The 20,614-nt window shown below is 36.0% G+C and overlaps 1 protein-coding gene across 4 annotated transcripts in view; it reads right to left on the bottom strand.

The window, feature by feature from the left end:
• MKLN1 (muskelin 1) overlaps window positions 1-20,614 on the bottom strand; it is a 186,075-nt gene that overhangs the window by 29,458 nt on the left and 136,003 nt on the right. For all 4 annotated transcript variants that reach the window (XM_073899209.1, XM_025854921.2, XM_073899208.1 and 1 more), the window contains 2 exons: window positions 18,539-18,668; window positions 289-436 (listed from right to left, as the gene is read on the bottom strand). In XM_073899209.1, coding sequence (XP_073755310.1) covers window positions 289-436; window positions 18,539-18,668 — 278 coding nt within the window. The remainder of the gene's footprint in view (window positions 1-288; window positions 437-18,538; window positions 18,669-20,614) is intronic.

The raw sequence follows: 20,614 nt of genomic DNA, 5'->3' as shown, positions 1-20,614 counted from the left end.
CTGAAATACTGTGAGAATTATCAAAATATGACATACAGACATAAAGTGAGCAAATTCTGCTGGAAAAATGGTGCTAATAGACACGCTCAACACAAAGTTGCCAAACCTTCAACTTGTAAAAACTGAAACATGTGCGAAGTGCAATAAAATGAGGTATGCCTGTACTGACACTGAAATGCATGACATCACAAATTAACATAAGTCTTCTATTTCTGTCTTCTTTTGAAGAAACTAACATCCTCAAATAAATGTTACATTGGGATTGAGACACAGACAAGAGCCCCTTACCAACTATTCCTCACAATGTCATAAATCCAGAATGAATTTCTGACATTCTCCTCCCTCTTTTCTTTGTCTTTGCTGAGTCCAGATAAGACATGTATTTCATTCAGTTCTGGATCAATGGTTGCTCTCTGTGTGAATCCTGTCATTGGAACTATAAATTGAGAGAGAAAATAAGATGACAACATTCATGTTAAATAACAAGAGTAGAACCACTGTATAAAAGATACACCCTTGCCCTCTCCCTGTGTCCATGGCACTTACCTTCTAATATTACTACAGAACTTTTATATTACACAATAAATAATTGTTTATTTCATTCTCCCCACTCTAGAATGTAAGCTGTACAAGGCAGAGGTAGTTTGGTTCACTATTTAGTTCCCAATGCCTGGCAAGTAGTTACCCAACTATTTGTTGAAAGAATAAACAAATGCTAACTACCAGACAGGAGCTACAATGAGGGAAGAAGTAGAAAGAGGTATGCAATATAATCATTTTTATTGAGGAAACAAAGGTCAATGCTTTAATTAACTGATTTTTTATCTCAGTCAGCTCTAATTTAATAGTAGAGGTAAAATATTCAAATGTTGACCGGGAAAAACACAAATTTGACAGAAAGTGAAACACAGGTTTGTTTAATAAGGCCAGGGTCATGTAAAATATCTGTTCGTGACATACAATGAAATGACACAATTTCCAAGTAAAAATAAAACATTTTGGGGTATAATATGCCATTTTGTTTTCCTGAATGGTTCAAACTGCCCAGAGTTAATAATATTTTATTTTTCTAAGAAATCCACTAAATGAGTGATTGTCATTCTGCATTATCCAATAATTTGCAAAACACTAACACAGCAAATGCAAATTTTTCTCATCACTGTTATATGGAAATATTAACTGAAATGTAATTTTGTGGATCATGACATAATTGCCATGAATCTAATACAATGTCATTGTTTCAACACTACATTTCTTTTATACACAAACAATCATCATATGCTCAAAATGCTACACAATTATCAGACTGAAGTAAAATATTTCAATCAACCCAGAATATTATGGCAGGAGACATTAGCCACATTGATCTTCATTTGTCTTTATCTACTTTAGCAGGGCCAAATGATCTGGCATTTATTTTTTTCCTAATTTACCTAAATTCATGTGTCCTTTCACATTCCTATTCAATAAATTTGTTTGTGGAGTATTTTATATTTTTTATTATATATTTTAAATTTCTAAGATTTTATTATTTGAGAGAGAAAGAGAGGATTGAGAGATTGAGGGAACAAGTGGGAGGAGGGGCAGAAGAAGCAGCAGACCCCTTGTGGACCAGGGAGCCCAACACCGGCCTGATTCCAGGACCCTGGGATCATGACCCAAGCCGAAGGCAGATATTCAACCAACTGAGCCACCCAGGTGTCCCTGTTTGTGGAGTATTTTAGAGACTATCCAATGCATTTCACAGTAAATATGATAAAAATAATACACACACACACATTAACACAAATATGTTTATATTTATACACATATGCACATGGACCTAATCTTATTTATTTGACAGAGAGAGACACAGCAAGAGAGGGAACACAAGCAGGGGGAGTAGGAGAGGGAGAAGCAAGCTTTCTGCCAAGCAGGGAGCCCGATGTGGGGCTCGATCCCAGGACCCTGGGATCATGACCTGAGCCGAAGGCAGACGCTTAACGACTGAGCCACCCAGGCGCCCCCTCATGGACCTAATCTTAATAATAATCTCAACCCTCATGCCATGGTCTTTAGTGGTTAAGTCTGGTATTTTCCTAATGACGCTTTCTAAAGTGCTAAGGTTCTGCCCTCTGTTCCTCAGATAACCTTGGAAGAAAGATAAAACAGTAAAGAAATGAAATCACTTTTGTTAGTGGTAGAAGTAGAGGACATAACTGTACTGTATTTAAAATTCATTGTATTTAAATTTCTTCATTCCATTTCATCTTAATACTGAGTCTTTAAATTAAGAACTCTCTAAGATGGGTTGGCAAACTGTGGCTTGATCCGGCCTGCCTAGGGTCAAAGCAGGCCTCATCCATTCATTTACATTTTGTCTGTGGCTGTTTTCATGCTAAGACAGCAAGGTAACACTTGCAATACTGTATGTATAGCTTACAAAACTGAAAATATTTACACCTAGCTCTTCATATAAAAAGTGTGCTAACTCCTGTTCTATAATCTTTTAAAATGTAAATTATCAGAAATGTATGACTTTTTTTTTTAAGATTTTGTTTATTTATTTGACAGAGAGATAGCAAGAGAGGGAACACAAGCAAGGGGAGTGGAAGAGGAGAAGCAGGCTCCCCGCTGAGCAAGGAGCCCGAGGCAGGGCTTGATCCTGGGACTCCAGGATCATGACCTCAGCGGAAGGCAGACACTTAACAACTGAGCCAAAAAACAAACAAACAAACAAACAAAAAACAACTGAGCCACCCAGGCGCCCCTGAAATGTACGACTTATAAACTAATGCAACAAGCCACTTACCTTAAGTAAGGACCCACTGAGGAAATGGAAATTTTGGGGTGGAATGGAGATCAGTGGAGAGGGAAAAAACTCTGAATTCTTTTTTTTTTTTTTAAACTTTGAATTCTATAAAATGGAAGTGGAGTCATCAAAGACCAGGAAGCAAAGGAGTACTGGGCTGGCGGGAAGCATGTGAGAATGTGGAAGAATGCCCAAACCAAATTTTACATGCTTCTCTTTCTAGACTGTCACATTTTGCCCAGAAGCAGCTTAGGAACAGTAGAGAAAAATGACAAGGATTGCTTCTCAAAAATAGAAGCAGTGGCAGGTTTACAATACTCAGGGAAATCATGCTTATAAAATCTATACCATAAAGTATTATAAAATATTACTTTGATTACAAAGCATACTATAAACTATATATTTCCCATTTCTTTGATCTTCCATATCCAATATGCTTTTTACTCTACATAATGTTGATTTTACCTTCCAGTTATACGTTCAAATGTATTATTGACTTTTAAACAGTTTTATACAGAGATAATTCATATGCCATACAATTCACCCATTTAAAGTGTATAGCTTGGTGTTTTTTAGTATATTCATTATAAAATCATCATCACAATGTAATTTTTGATCATTTATAATACAGAAATCAGATCTGTGTGTCCCAAAAGTGTTTGAAGGCCAACCTAGGAACTTAAATACCAGTAAGTATTGGAAACAAAATAGAAGTAGAAAATCTTTAGACTAGACTTTCTCAATTAACTATGTGATTTCGTGCAAGAAACTTTTTTTTAAAAAAATATTTATTTATTTGAGAGAGAGCACGAGAGTGAGCGCACGAGAGAGCACAGAGGGAGAGGGAGAAGAACTCCCTGCTGAGCAGGGAGCCTGATGTGGGGCTCGATCCCAGGATCCTGAGTTCATGACCTGAGCCAAAGGCAGACACTTAACTGACTGAGCCACCCAGGCGCCCCTACTCTTTCTCTCAAGTTTTTGTTTGTTTGTTTTTTAGTAATCTCTACACCCAATATGGGGCTTGAACTTATGACCCCAAGATCAAGAGTCACATGCTCTTCCATCTGAGCGAGCCAGGTACCTCTTTGCAAGAAACTTTTTTAGACTTTAGTTTTCTTATCTAAAAATTGAAAGTAGAGCTATATTCAAAGCTGAAATTTCTGTTAAGACCCTGGAGGGTGAGAGCAGTGATAGTACCAATGTGCAGCATAGGCAGGCAAAGAGAGAGAATCCTGACATACAGACAGCAGTTAGGCTGTTCTGATGGTACTGCACGAACCGGAAGAAGAGAGTAAGGAAATACCAATAAAGAAGCATTATTTCCAGGAAATGGATGTCATCAGCACAAGGAGGGTAGATATTATGTCCTAAGCACAAAAATTCATTGGACTGACACAAGAGAGACCAAGCTTGAAGCAGAAACGTGTGAAGAAAAGAGTAAAAATGTTTCACTGAATTTTTTTGGAGACATCCAATATTTTACTCTAAGAATACTTAAAGGCAAAATTTCTCAGGGCAAGATTTCTATTAATCTTTAAGTTTACATACTCTTACAAATATAATCTTTATTACATATTAAAGGCAAGGAAAATGTTTACATATAAAATGTTTGTATGTAATTAGAAAAATACGGAAGAACATACATCAAACCATAAATAACAGTCATGTGGGGGGCACTTAGGACACTTTTTAAAAAAAATATTTTACTTATTTATTAATGAGAGACAGAGAGAGAGAGAAAGAGGGAGAAGCAGGCTCCCTGCTGTGGGACTCGATCCCAGGACCCTGGGATCATGACCTGAGGCGAAGGCAGACACCTAACCATCTGAGCCATCCAGGCGCCTTAACACACTTTTTTAAGATTTTATTTATTTATTTGTCAGAGACAGAGAGAGAGAGAGAGAGAGCACAAGCAGGGGGAGCGGCAGGCAGAGGGAGAAGCCGGCTCCCCGCTGAGGAAGGAGCCTGATGCGGGATCCCAGGACCCTGGGATCATGACCTGAGCTGAAGGCAGATGCTTAACCAACTGAGCCACCCAGACATCCCTAGGACATTTTTACTTTTGTTCTATAATATGTATTTTCTAATATATATTGCTTTTATAATTATAAGGAAAAAGAAAAATCCAAACCAAAATACAAAAAGTATATCTGGGTATAAATACTGGGAACTTTCAGGAAGAAGTGAAAAGTTCTCACACATCCTCCCATATTTGTCATGAAGAACATTTTACATTAATATTTAGAATGTTATTATTTAGATGGAAAGGGAATTCAGGTTTCAAAAGACAGTTTGATTGGCCCTAAAAGAAATATTTTTAAGCCATTTTGCTGGCATGAAGTTACAAAACTAAAGCTAGGCATTGCTTTATTTGAATTAAAGTATTTTTTATTTTTTTCTCCAAAAAATAAAAATGAAAACTTGTATCTGAGGAGTTCCTAACAATCAGGGAGTTAATTCAAACTTACACTGAATATATCTATGTTAATGGCCTTTTGCCTAATTTTTACAAAGTGCACTTAAGCTTAATTCCTACTTCCACTCCATTCCACAAGAGTAACAATTCAAAAACATTAACAAAAAAATTAAGTTTTCCATATCCACCTTCAAAGGTACTCTAGGTTTCTCTAAGAAACTGTTAAAAACGTCAATTTCTGTAATACTCTGAATCTCATTTACCTCTTTTGTAAACAGAAGAAAAAACTTATTTTTCATTTTCAATGGAGAGTTTACATGTTCTTATTAAATAAAAAGTAAAAAATTATATATGGGTGGGTATGTATATATACATACATACATATAAGAATTATAGCCTAGCACTAATAAGCATTTTAGACTTTGGGATTTTTACTAGCAGAAGCTGCTTATGAAATCTAAACTTTGGGCCTCTTGATCTCAGCAAACTAAACACTAAATACATTATCCTTCTTTCCCATCACCCCACAACACTGGCAGGAAAGATATTCTGGCAAAAAGAAAGAAAAACAGCACGAGGAAGAAGAAAGTATGTCATCAAGAGATAAGAAATTTTGAGGCGCTCATAGCCAAGAAAAGGAGAGCCTACTTACAGGAGGTAAAAGATGGAAAACTTCCAAATAAGTCATCAAATACAAAAAGCAGGAGTACACTGTGAGGAGGACTCCTGTGGAGAGCTTCTACTAAGGACCCAGGGGCCTGAATAAGAATGAGAGCAGAGTTTAAAGTAACAGCAAACCTTCACACAGATATTAGTGAAGACAGCCTGGTGGACAAGATGTACCATGCATTTATACAACATCGCTGGTCAGTGTCTTATGTAAGGGAGAAGCCGGGCGGGAAAGATGCCTACCCTAGGCACAGGAAGTTACTGTTGATTACCTTTCTTAACAGATGTAGTCCTTTATTTATAGATTCTAATGTATAGGTAGGAATCACAAGACATATGAGAAAAATTTCAACAGTGTAAAGATAGGGCCCTAAGATAAACATATAGAATGGGAAAAGATAAATCACAGAAAGAAACAACCTAAAAAAAAACAACTCATTATCTTTGTAAAGAGTAAAAAGAATATTACATCTATAAAACAAGAACAAGCTTCCATAAAAAGGAATAGAAAATATGATATAAGAAAGTAGAACTATGACCAAAAAAATCAGATGACAAAATGAAAAAAAAAAGAGCAGAGTTAAAAGGAAGTCAGCGGCTGTAGGATAAAAATGATAAACTACCAGTAGAGCAAAAGATACAGAAATTATGATAGAAAAGTTACAGGACACAGAAGCTAAAACCACTGAAGTAAGAAATCTGCCTGAGAAGAACACTCAAGAGAAATGAAATAACATAGGAGGAAAAAATAATTAAAGAAAATCTCCCTGAATAGAAGAAACAAGTAAGTGTCCTGTTTGAAAGAACCCTAGGTTAGCTAAGCATGTTTTACAAAAACAAACAAACAAAAAAAACCCTTTATATATAGGTATTCCCCGCTTTTTGAAAGTTTTCATTACACCACTTTCCTTCTATGAAAGATCCATATTAGTACTTGTTTTAGCTAACTGATAGAAATCTGAGGAGGATTTTCACTTTATGAAAAAAAGGTGAAGAGCAAAAACAGCATTCAGCGTTTGTTTTGAGTGAGCCCTTACAGAGACAGCACATCTTCCCCAGGAACTACACCCAGCCTCTCTGCATCAAGCCGCCACAGTTGTGAGTTGTGTGTATGAGTGTGTGCTTTAGCTCAATTTATTTTGTGCATCAGTTAGCAAGATGTGTCCTAAGGTATCAGAGAAGTTTGAGAGCGAGCTTGTATTTTGGGTCTGGGAAGACTCAAAATTTTTCCTTATAAATAAGTGGTACTTGCTTCTTTGATTTATGCCATTTTGGCTTACCAAATGCGACTTTTGGATAGTGGGAGAAAAAGAGAGAGAGATCTCCTAATGAAACTTTAAAACTCCAGGAATAAAAAGAAAAATTTTAAAAACTTCTATAAAGGGGGAAAAAGCAGGTTATTACACACAGAAGAATAAGTATCAGACTTATTAGACCTTTTATCTGTAACAATGAATGCCAGAATACAATGGAATAATAACTAAAATTCTGAGGAATATAAAAAGATACAGAATTAAAATTCTATTTCCAATAGTGAGGGCAAAATAAAGGAATTTTTGGATCAGCAGAAATATGAAAATTTATATCAATGACTGCATATGAAACAATTCTTTAGGAGCTATTCCAACAAAACAAAACTAAAGAAAAGGAATGACATGGGATGTAAGAAACAGTGGCAGTGACAGATGACACAGGAAAGCAAAAGGAAGCTTGAAAGAAAATAAAGATCCATTAGATCTTGAGCCTTTATAAGATATTTGGAATGAAAAAGTTTTAATAGAATATTTTCTCACCTATAAGTCCAATAACAATACCTGAATTATATATGGTGCCCCATTCCCCCTCCCCCATTATCCTTTCATTGTTTAGAATTTTGGTCCTAGTGTTTTTCTTTTGGCAACAATCAATTTTCTCAAGATAATTTGATCACCACTTATCATATACTTCTAACATCTCCTAAATTTATTTCTGAGTCTTGCTTCCAAATGGGTTTCCAATATGGGTCTTCATATAGCACACTTTCCTAGGCAAATATACCTAAGAATGTTTTATTTCATACTAACATATGAAAGTTAGGAGAATATAAATTTCTTGGCTTAAAGTCATTTTCCTTGATCACTTTTTAACTTTACTTTTTTTTTCCATTCACTATTGCTGTCTGATGTCCGTCCATCCATCCACCCATCCATCCATCCATCCATCCATCTTGTTCCCTTTACAGGTCATCTTTCTCTCTGAAATCTTTCAGAATTTTCCCTATGTCTTTGATATTCTTAACCAAACTTTAATGTGTCTATGTAAGTGTCCCTTTATTCTTCCTGTCAGGTACACTATAAGGTCTTCCACCAATCTGAGGCCTTTTGCTTTTCTGAATTCTAGCAAATGTACCTCCATTATTTCTTCAATTATTTGCCCTCTTAAAATTTTATTTTTCTCTCCTGTTACTACTGTTAAGATGTTGGCACTTGTACAATTCCTTCCCATATCCTCTAGTTTTTCTTTATATTCTTTCTATTTTTTAAAGGTTTTATTTATTTGAGAGAGAGAGAGAGAATGAGCATGAGTGAGGGGAGGAGCAGAGGGAGAGGCAGAGGGAGAAGCAGACTTCCCAATGAGCAGAGAGCCTGATGAGGGGCTGGGTCCCAGGACCCCAAGGTCATGACCTGAGCTGAAGGCAGTTGCTTAACCAACTGAGCCACACAGGGACCCCTCTTTTAATTTTCTATCTCTTTATCTTTTTTCTTTCCTATTTTTTCCTGAATGAGTATTCATTCTAATTTTTCAACTAATTCATTCATATCCATTCTATTTATAATATTTGTTGCAGTCTTCATTTCAAATATATTTTTCATATCTAATATTTCCATTTGGTTCTGTTATGATTTTTAGATCTTATTTCATATTACTAATATGTCCCTTTATATCTTTAATTATATTAACCGTGCTTGTTTTGAATTCCTGGTTCAACCATTGTAATAATTCTGCTTTATATCATATATGTTTTCAGTTATTGATTTCTTTTGAGACAGCTGCAGTCCTCAACTGTCTAGTTATAGCTCTGTGAGGTAATATTTTTCAAGGTCTCAGCTATTCTTTCTGTTAAGATATATTTTATTAGGGAGGGCCAAAGGTCAGGCCTCAAGCAGCATCAGTTCCAGTGAATTTAAGGAAAATGGAGGGGGAAGAGGCATAAGGTAGTGAAGCCTAGACACAAAGAACCAGTTAATCACTTCTCCTTACTATCATTCGTCTATGCAAGGGTTCACACCTTTAGACACTTCAGGGAAAGTAGAAGGCAGTCTTCCTGGACTTGACAGGTGAGAGGAAAGAGAGATGGATTACTGAGAGTAGATGGTCAGTCCACATCTATTTTCACCAATTCTTAACACCAGTAGGGATTACGCACTGCCATAATGTTGTTCTTTGGATTCTGGCACTAGTTGTAAAGGCTAGTTTCTATAGTGAAGGAAAAAGAATTAACTCAAGGTAAGTTAGGGGACAGACAGCATTCTATTTCATTTAAAGAGTTTCTGGAGACTAGTTGCCTCTCATTTTATTTTTCTAGGGTTTATTTCTGGGGAAGGGAATCAGTCACCTAGGTTAGTTTGCAACTTTGGCCAGAAATAATTTTCATTTTATATTGTTTGAATTTTGCTTTATGAATTATGCACATTGCATTACTTCTATAATAATTCTACCAAAATAAAAACTGGTTGAACAAAAATGGCATTATCAAAAACTAAAAAGACCTAAAGGTCAAAACCAAAGAAGAGAAAAAAAAAAAAGAAAAAAAAAGCCAAAGAAGGGCTTTCATTCTAACATGTTATAACTATTAACACAGTCTTCTGTATTAATTTTCTTCCCAAGAAGAAAAAAAGGCTATCTTTACAATTTAATGGTTTCTAATAGGTAGCTGTGAGGGGAGGGGAAAAGAATAGGAGAGTTGCAACGTATAATATTTTAAAAGCTTTTAGATTCAACTGGCAAAAAATTCAACTAAATGGCAGAAATCTTAACCAGCCTTTATAAACTGACTCCCAAAGAAAAATTAAACAGATCAGTAAACAAGATCATATGTTAATCACGAAAACATTTTGAAAGAACACTTGTCTGAGAAAATACAAAATAAGAATAATGCAACAACTGGTGTGCCTGGGTGGCTCAGTCGTTAAGCGTCTGCCTTCGGCTCAGGTCATGATCCCAGGGTCCTGGGATTGAGCCCTGCATCCGGCTCCCTGCTCGGGGCGGGGGAGAGGGGCCCGCTTCTCCCTCTCCCCCTGCTTGTGTTCCCTCTCTTGCTGTGTCTCTGTCAAATAAATAAAAATCTTAAAAAAAAAAAAAAAGAAAATGCAACAACTATTACAGCCAACTTGTTTTTAGTTTTTCCAGGAAATCACAATGATAATCCTTCAACTCTCCTATTTTTTCTTTAACATCTTTAAAACTTGAAATAGGACAACTATTTTTCTTTTCCTTTTCTTTGATTGACCCAATAGGGGGAGATTACCAGAATCTGTAACATAAGGAAAGCTACAGGGAGGCTAAAAAGAAAACAGAGATATTTTTGAAGTAATTTCAATTCCTGAGGAAGATACATTATTGCATTAATTCATGAACTAATCTCAACTCTATTTTTGCTTCATGTTCCAATGCACATATTATTAGTTACTTTAGCTGAAGACACAGGAAAAAAATACAATTTCAAAACTGTCACAGGAATGTAAGTTTAATAAAAACAGCTTTCTAAAATTTCTCTATTTGTTAGGATATTTTCAGCTTCAAGTAACAGAAAACCTGAATAACAGTTTATTAATGAGCTCATATATCAAAATTTTGCAAGTGGGCAGCTCCAAGATTGTTCTAGCAATTCAACCAAATCATGGTGCTAGGTAAACATCCCTACAATTCTCTTGGCCTTCCTTTTTTTTGAAAGTTGCCAGTACCAGCTCTAAGTATTACATCCTTTTATACTATCTGTTCTGTCCATTCCATTAATCTGTATAAAACTGTACCTTTATAAATATCTGGTAGTGTTAATACTACTTCATTACCTTTCATTTTCTTTTATTTTTTTTAAAGATTTTATTTATTTGTGTGAAAGAGAGAGAACACAAACAGGGAGAGTCGCAGGCAGAGGGAGAAGGGAGGCTCCCCGCTGAGCAAGGAGCCCTATATGGGACTTGATCCCAGGACCCTGGGGCCATGGCCCAGGCCGAAGGCAGATGCTTAACCAACTGGGTCACCCAGGCATCCCTATCTTTCATTTTCAAAACTGTCTTAGTGTTCTTGCATGTTTGTTTTTGCTGGTGAACTTTAATTCATACTTACTATCAAATGACCTAAATTTTATATTAAAAATATGAAACACTTATATAAGCTTGTAACTAAGCAAAAACACCTCTGGGAGAGTAGAAGGGGGAAATTATGTAAAGTTAGTATTAACAATAATGGTGAGAGGGAAAAAAGTACAGAATCCAATTTTATCAGAATAATGGCACAACAAACATAAAAGATGCTAACTGGAAAGCAATGAAGCCCAGTCACACTGAAAATAAACACTACCATTTTCTAGCTCAGTAACTAATCTACGTTAATGACGGCCCATCATTAGCTTCAAAATCTTCTCTGTACTGCTGAATTGGCCTGACTTAGTTAATTGTTAAAAGTCTGAAAGGGTCAAATCCATAGGATTTATTCTATATAATCACATACATACAAACATACCCACTTATTTATTAAAAAACGTCAATAATGTCAATGTTTGACCAATTCCGGTAGTTGAACTAAAAATCAGTAAGATTTTGCTTTTAAGGTTTTCATGAAAATATGTTTATAGATAAATTAGATCTTGCAGACATTACTAACATAGCCCTCATGTTAGTTTCACAGCCTGATAGCAGAAGGGAATGAAATTTAACTGTCAAAATTTTGCAACTAGATGAGGCCTTAAGATCAACTGGTCCAATCTCATTTTCAGATGAATAATCAGGCCCAAGGAAGTTATGTATATAATTTTGCCAAAGTTGCAGAGGGATGAGTGGCAGATCCAGATGAAGAGAGACCAAGTCTTCTGATTCTCAATTCACTATTCTTTCAATTATACCAATCTGCCATTATGGTTAGAACAGAATGGAATGAACAGTAACAGATGTGGGAAAATACAGTCAACAGATGTTAAGGAACAAAACAAGTAAACACATAACTACTATAGAACAGGGACTAGGTTGTAAGAACTCTAGTATCACCAGTGCTTGACTTAGCATCTGGCAAATGGTCAAGACTCATATATGTTTGCTACCTTGACTAATACAGATATGAGAAAGTAATCCTATTACAATAAACTGAGTTTCTATAGCAAACTATAAAGCTCTGGTGGTGTGACAGACTATCTTCTAAACATAATTTTCAATTAGTGTTAAATACAGAGCTTACATATGGGGAGTCTGCTAAACCCCTTGTGCTTGCCAAAAGTTATTCAGAAATAAACCCAAATTTTAGATGTGCTGAATTTTGATGTAATTATGTATGTGTTAGACACAATACTAATAAATCCCTTCTTTCTAAGCAGCTGCCAATCCACTGATTTAAATTGTAATCTCTTTCTGAGGGGAGCATAACATTGTTATACTCTAGTTAAAAAGTAAGAGTTGAAGTTTCCTCAGATCTTGAGATGTTAAATCTAAGATAATTCATTTAAATAATTATAAAGAATAACCATATAAGATTTTATAGTATCTGACACAATAAAAACATTATAAAAATCAGCAGGAATTTTACAATTAGATATGCCATTTCTTTTCTTTTTTTTTTAAACATTTTATATGAGAGAGAGAGGATGAGCAGGAGGGAGGGGCAGAAGGAAAGAGAGAAGCAGACTCCCTGCTGAATAGGGAGCCCAACTCGGGGGCTTGATTCCAGGACCCTGAGATCATGACCTGAGCTGAAGGCAGACACTCAACCGACTGAGCCACCTGGGCACCCTAGACATGTCATTTCTAATTGGTGATCTCAAATTTCATCTATAATTTCAAACAATCCATTTGAAACTCACATCATGTAAGTGCAGTTTTAATCAAGTAACCCACATTACCGAATCACAGATAAACATAATAATTATATGTTAAGTCCATCTCAAATTACAGTAATTAACTGTAGTAGAAAAGCTTTAGAATAACAGTTAATAAATAGAATGTTTAAATAAGCTACAGAGCATCCAAGTAATGAAATAAAATTGGTATTTTCTTTTTCTTTTTTTTTTTTTAGGATTTTATTTATTTCAAAGAGAGAGAGTGGGATGAGCAGAAGGAAAGGGACGCTGAGCACGGAGCCTAACACAGGGCTCGATCCCACCATCCTGAGATCACGACCCGAGCTGAGATCAAGAGTCACAGCCCAACCTACTGAGCCACCCAGGTGTCCCCAGAATTGGCATTTTCTAAGAATATTTAATAAGGTGGAAATTTAAATAGTACCCTGCCTTGTCCTTAGAAGGGCTTTTCATGGCTTATAAATAATAATCTAGTAAGATAAAATAAAATTAAATGGGCTTTTAAAAATCAGGTGAAACTAATTCCCATGGGAGGACAATTCAATATACCATAGTTCTGACATGAGGTTTTCTGTTTGGTCTAACTTAATCCAGTGAAATATTTTTTAGGAGATCTAGAGTACTAAAAAGACTGAATGCTCTTTAAGAAATCCTGAATAAAGTCCACGTATTTCAGCTAAGCTTTTCATAGGTTTTGAAAAGCAGAGTCAAGATTATACTAGATGAATATTTAGAACTGTGTTAACAGTGAAGATTAGAACCATATGCTTTAATTCCTAACCTGGGTTTGAGGCGTTAGAAAATTTCGGGAGACAATGATCCGTAAACTAAGATCTGAAAGATGTGCACAAGTTAGTTACACTTTGGAGGTCAGACAGAAGAGTGATTCAGGCAGGGAGAACAGCATGGACAAAAATCCAAAGGCAAGAAAAAGTTATTATATCTATAAAGAATAAATATTCAGTGGTCATGAAACAAAGAACTGGTGTCAAGGTGAGGGTGGATACTAAAAACGGGACTGGAAAACTAAGGTGGGGCATATCATAAAGGAATCTAGGAGTCAGGCTGAGTTTAGACCTAATCTTCAGAACAAAGGGACACAATGAAAAAATTTTAATCAAGTAAGAAAGCCTTTCAAGTTTACATTTTTTATGTTATTTTATTTTAAAAAAGATTGAGAGAGAGAGAGAGAGAGGGAAAGCTGTGGGTGGGGGAGCAGAGAGAGAGAGGGAGAGAGAAACTTAAGCAAACTCTGTACTGAGCGCAGAGCCAGATTCGGGGCTTGATCCCACGACCATGAGATTGTGACCTGAGCAGAAACCAAGAGTCAGAGCCTTAACTGACTGTACCACCCAGGTGTTCAGAGTTTATATTTTTTAAAGACATTTTCTTATCTTATTAGCACTAATCCAAAAGTAAGGTTGTTAATCTACTTCTTTGTTTTCCCCATGCACAACTGTAAGCTCTAGGAAGACAGAGCCCTTATTCACAATTATATCTCTAGCACTTAGCTTATTATCTGGCACACAGTAGGTGACCAAAAAATATCTGTTGAATAAATGTTAAAGCACACAATTCTGTACTTCACTGGTAACACAAAAGTGCTGTATTCTGCTTGTAGTATGGAGAATGAGTTGGGGGGAGATGTGGAGTACACAAAAAGAGGAAGACCAATTATTACAGCCTATATAGATATATAGTAATATCAACTGTATTCTCAACACAAAATGACTACTGTAAGTACAGGACTACTGTAAATACAAGAATGTGAAAAGCCTTTGGGAAGTTTTAATAAAATAGTCAATGTAATAGTCATTATTCAGAGTAAACAAGATAGTTTCTGGGGCACCTGACTGGCTCACAGTCAGAGAAGCTTGTGGCTCCTGATTTCAGGGTTGGAATCCCATGTTGGATGTAGAGACTACTTAAAAAAGAAAATCTTTTAAAAACAAACAGGGGTGCCTGGGTGGCTCAGTCAGTTAAACATCCGATCTTATTTCAGCTCACGTCATGATCTCAGAGTCATGAGATCAAGCCCAGCATCAGGCTCTGCACTGAGCTTGGAGCCTGCTTGAGATTCTCTATTTTCCTCTTCCCTTCCCACTGCCGCTTGCGCTTACTTGCTCTCTCTCAACAAACAAACAAAAAAGAAGAAGAGGAGGAAGACTGGGAACAAAGGCCAAATAGGTGATGATAGCTCAAACTAGTGAAGTTGCAATGAGAATAGAGAGAATATGGAGGTAAAACTGGCATTACTTAATTACAGTGAACCTGCAGATAGCATTGGCATACTCTTGTGAAAAACAAGGCACCCAAGAATAACACTAGCCAAAACTAGAGGGTCAATCCATCTCTACTCTTAGAATAGCCATGAGCAGGGACACGATATAATTTTGTTCCACTTACAGACACACAAACTAAGACAGAAATTAGGTAACTTGTTCAAGGTTACTTGACTAAGGACTGAGACAGGCTCTGGAGAGCTAAAAGAGCAGTTCTCAACTCTGGCCACAGGGGTATCAGAAACCCCTGGGGCCCAGAGGAGACAGACAGAGAGAAAGTGGCACATGGGTGGTGGTAGAAAAGAAGGGATAAATAGAAAGGAAGAGAGAAAGAGAGGGAAAGGAGGAGGGGGAGGGAGGGAGGGGAAGTAGGAGGAAGAGGGAGAGAAATAAAGAGGGAGGGAGATGGAGGGAAAAAAAAGAAAGAAAAACGAAAGCGATTTTAGTTTCACTCTACTGTGCCAACAGAGCCACTGAGGTTTCACAATTCCAAATAAACCACAACAGTTTAGGCGGGAAAACTGTCCACGTATGCAGTCTAACCAGACGTTCAACTCTGCCATAAAACTCCTCAATTAAAGCATCATACAGCCTCTGGACACTGCAACCTGTAGGCATACTGTCAAAATTAAGCACTTGGAAAATGTGTATCTAGGCAAAAGAGTGATAATTTCAAAAGTTCAATAAATCAAATCAAGCCCCTGGCAGTAAGCCTTTTAATACCTCTAATTTTTTTTTTAAGATTTTATTTATTTATTCGACAGAGAGAGACACAGCGAGAGAGGAACACAAGCAGGGGAAGTGGGAGAGGAAAAGCAGGCTTCCTGTGGAGCAGGGAGTCCAATGCAGGGCTTGATCCCAGGACCCTGAGATCACGACCTGAGCTGAAGGCAGACGCTTAACCAACTGAACCACCCAGGCGCCCTTACCTCCAATTTTATTTAGAAAAAAAAATCCAAATGTCTTGCATTTGTACAAGGCACTGAACAATCAGAGTTTTAACTATTTTTCTACCCTCATTTCATACCAACCTCCCTGCCCCCAACTCTTTCTGGAACACACTAAGTTCTTTCCTGCTTTGGGAACTTTGTACTTGCTCTTTTCTCACTTTTTTTTTTTTTTTAAGATTTATTTATTTATTTATTTGACAGACACAGAGATAGCAAGAGCAGAAACACAAGCAGCGGGAGTGGGGGAGGGAGAGCAGGCTTCCCTCCGAGGAGGGAGCCCGATGTGGGACTCGATCCCAGGACCCTGGGATCATGAACTGAGCCAAAGGCAGACGCTTAATGACTGAGCCACCCAGGCGCCCTCTTTTCTCACTTCTTAACATGGTTCTTCCTAGTTCTCTACTTCTCATCTTAAATCTTGAAGATAACCCCTGCAGAGATGGTTTTCCAGCCTGCTTTATCTACATGGGACCTCCCATGTGACTTATTCTCATGGCAGCCAGTGTTCTGTCTTCACAGTACTTAATGGGAGACTGCAAGTCTCCCCACCAGCATGTGAGCCCTCTGAGAGGGAGGGATCTTACCCTATCTCTCAAGCACTGAAAACATGTATGGCACACAGATGCTACTGAAATATGTTGGGAGGGAGGAACGGAGAGGATCAAACTTAGATGCTAGCAGATGTCCGACAAATATTATTAATGAATGAACTTGTTCACATGGAATAATTCACCATTAATCAATTAAAAATTGAAGAACACACAGCAAAATTGGTGATTCTGATTTGTAAGAGTTGACTATAGCAGTAATTAGGGAATGAATCCATACTTGTCACTTCTCCTAATACCTCTAGTCCATGGTGGTAAAACCATAATGATAAAAAAAGTTACTGCAATTTAATGTAAATTTAAAAAAAGAATATAAAAGTGTGTTAAATTTTATACAATAAAATTTTTGAAAGAGAGAGAGAATGCACGGGGGAGGGGCAGAGGGAGAGAGAATTTCAAGGAGCCTCCATGCCCAGTGTGGAGCCTGATGTGGGGCTTGATCCCATGACCCTGAGATCAAAACCTGAACCAAAATCAACAGTTAGATGCTCAACCCACTGAGCCACCCAGACGCACCTACAATAAATAAATTTTTAAAAACTAGAGGGAAATACATCAAAATGATAACAGATTACATCTGGATGGTTTGATAGTTTTTTTACATCTTTCTCTATTTTCCAAATGCTTTATATAAATGAGCATATTATTACTTTGATAATAAAATTATCATTTTGCTGGCTCTGAAGCTAGCCATAACCATGAACAAAGCATTATACTGATCAATTTTGCAAATTACTATATAATAATAACTCATTTTTAAAAATCTTTAAATGATAGTAGTCATTAAAACTTACCCAGAGTGAATTTTTGTACTAAGTCTCTGTTATTAACATTCTTTGCCACTTTTTTCTTTTAATCCTGGGAAGTAGTTTAAGCATGGTGGAAAAAACACCTCTGCACTCATTTCCCCCAGAAAATAAAGCTCTAGCCTCTGCCTAGTAGGAAATACGAGAGAAGAGTCCTGAGGGTCCCTTCATGTGCACTTTTTAACTATGGTATACTATCTTCTGTTCAAATCTTTTTAAAAGTTTTTCTCATAAATATGAACTATTTGAATAAAAAGATCTATTTTTATAATAGCTAAAAGAAAAAGCAAACTGATCTAATTTCTCAAATTAGGCATTTTAAACCACTGCATCTTAACTACCATTCATCTGTGTATAATAATCACAGGCAAAGTGACTACTATTCAGGGTAACTATGTAAATTATTATCCAAAATAAGATACTTGAGAGTGAATCAGGGGTACTACTAATAACTATGCCAAGGCAATATGCATAACACTGAGACTATCTCAGGCAAACCAGTCACCCTATTATGAGGAGAATAACTTGGAGCTGAGCTTGCAAACTTAAAAGTCATTACCAGTTACACGAAGTCCTTCCTCAGAACAAAGACATACTCTACCATGCTACTGCCTAATATATAAGTCACTACAGTGAAAGCAGAAGGCGGAAAGGATTAGCAAACACAGAATAAGACAGTTTTTAAGATATTAATTCTTGCAAAGCCCCACCAAGCAAGCACACACATAAATAATGCCTTTAGAAATTTACATATTGTCTTTCTGCTCAAATAATATAACCTGTATATTTTAAACAGATAAAACTGGGTAATTCAGCTGGTAGATTTTTCTTCCTCTTACTCAGAATTACTTCAATTAAAGACATGGGGAAAGGGTGAAGAATGGTTAGAAAGAAAAGAAAATGGGCTATATATAGTCTTCTACCTAAAGTAGTTAAGACATGAGAGAAGAATCACTAAATGCCTTTACCCATTCCAGAGTCTTTCTTGGTGCCATCTGATATTATGTCTACATGATCAGAGTCCACATCATAACTAAAGAAATCATTCAAATAGGTCTTCGATCGCTGGCCACCAAATACATATAAGCAACGATTTTTCTGAAAAATAAGGAAAAAGGGCAAAGAAGGGAGAAAGTAGTCACTTCCATGAAGAATTCAGAATGATCCTTTTAAAATTTAAACTTCTATAAAAGCAATTTTATGACAGATCCCATGCAATGGAGTACTATGCTGGTATAAAGAGGAATGATGAAGCTCTCTATGTACTGAGAGGTGATCTCTAGGATACCTTATTAAAGTAAAAAAGCAAGGTACAGAATAATGAATGCAGTGTGCTGCCTTTGCATAAGAAAGGAAAAAAAGGAATGTGTGTATGTTTGTTTCTTTCTTCAAAAAGAAACAAAGGAAAGAAGCTAATTAAAGACCTTAATGGGAAGGGACAGAGCAAGGAAGACAGATAGAAACCAGATCTCTCCAAAAGTACACTGACTTACAGTTTTGCCTTTGGAATTATGTATATTGCTTTTATTTAATTAATTCAAAAGAAAAAAGCAATCTCTGCAATTTGAAAAACAATGAAATAAACTATCTTTAATGAAATAAACCTATCTGTAAAGATATGACCACACAGAGACATGATCACACATAGTATTTCTAGTGATTTAATTCATGTTTTTTGACTACCCGTCCCTACCTATATCCTGAACAGAAAAATAATCAGAAAGTAACCTGAAACATTCAGTAATTTTTGTTAGTTCTGTGATTCTGTAAGTACTATAGAAAAACATAAGAATATAATACTGTCATTAGGAAGTAGGATTTTAACCTTAAAAGATACATAAAGACAAAATCAAAGGGATATTAAATTTAAAAACTCAATAATTCTTAATTTGAATCGGTCATGTCAGTATGAACTAATGATTTAATTTTTCTCTTACTAAAAAAGATATATATTTATTTATGTAACATACATATGTGTGTATATAGCTATATGTATGGGCATACTGAGAAGGGGCATTCCTACTGGACAAAGAAAAATTTGGGCATCAAAAAGAATAATGACAGCACTGAATTAAAAACATCAAATATATAAAAGTCCACACATTCATAATAATGCTTAAAAACTATATTGGCTAATTTTGGAGCTTCAACTCATTACTATGAAAAGGTGACAGAGGAAAAAAAATCAAACATTTATATTACCTATCCTGTGTGGTGTGCACATCAGGGTAGCCCAAGAGTTAATGAAGGTAAGTTTTTAATATCAGAATCGGTTAATAAATACAGAATAAATAACATAATTAGAAAAATCACCATTTTATAAACCCTACACAACAATTATCAATGACTGCAAAAGCCATTTGGTAAACTGTTGACAAGAACCTTCATTACTCATCAATCAGCCTGATAACACCTAAACCCATCAAATAATTTTAATATCACCAAAAGTATGATAACTACACATTAAACGCTTCTTGATATTTTGCAATCACACCATCTTTGATGTATTCTTGCATTTCTCCTTTTGCATTCCTCACCCCCCAAAAAAGAGAAAATCTAAAATCAAGCCTCTAGATCTAACTATCAGCTTATAGGAAATATGGAGACTAGATGATCACAATACTACAAAGATAAAATTAGCCAAATCAAGAATATGGGACATTTGAGAACACATATGATTCAGTTTCTTTAACAAGTAAATAAATGGTATACGAGGGGGAAAAAAATAGGAGCAGGGAGTACTGTTATGCTTAAAAGAAATTTTAGAGACATAACAACCAAATATAATACATAGACCCGTTTTAGAGTCTGACTTGAATAAACCAACTATAGAAAGGTATTTTTCAGTATTTCAGAAAATAAAATGAATGCAGACTATGTATTAAATGATAATATGAAACTGCTGATGCTTTTGTTGAGTATTACAATGGTATCATAATTATGTTTATAAAAAAATCCTCATCTGTTAGTGATACACCATAGTATTTATAGGTGTAGTGACACACTGTCTGGGATTGGCCCAGCAAAATAAAATTTCAGAATAA

This window comes from Callorhinus ursinus, unplaced genomic scaffold (assembly GCF_003265705.2).
Source record: "Callorhinus ursinus isolate GAN/ISIS: 27379988/994484 unplaced genomic scaffold, GSC_fseal_2.0 scaffold12, whole genome shotgun sequence".
NCBI classification, from domain to species: Eukaryota; Metazoa; Chordata; class Mammalia; order Carnivora; family Otariidae; genus Callorhinus; species Callorhinus ursinus.
The sequence above is the reverse complement of the archived record's forward strand: the minus strand, read 5'-3'. Positions and strand labels throughout refer to the sequence as shown.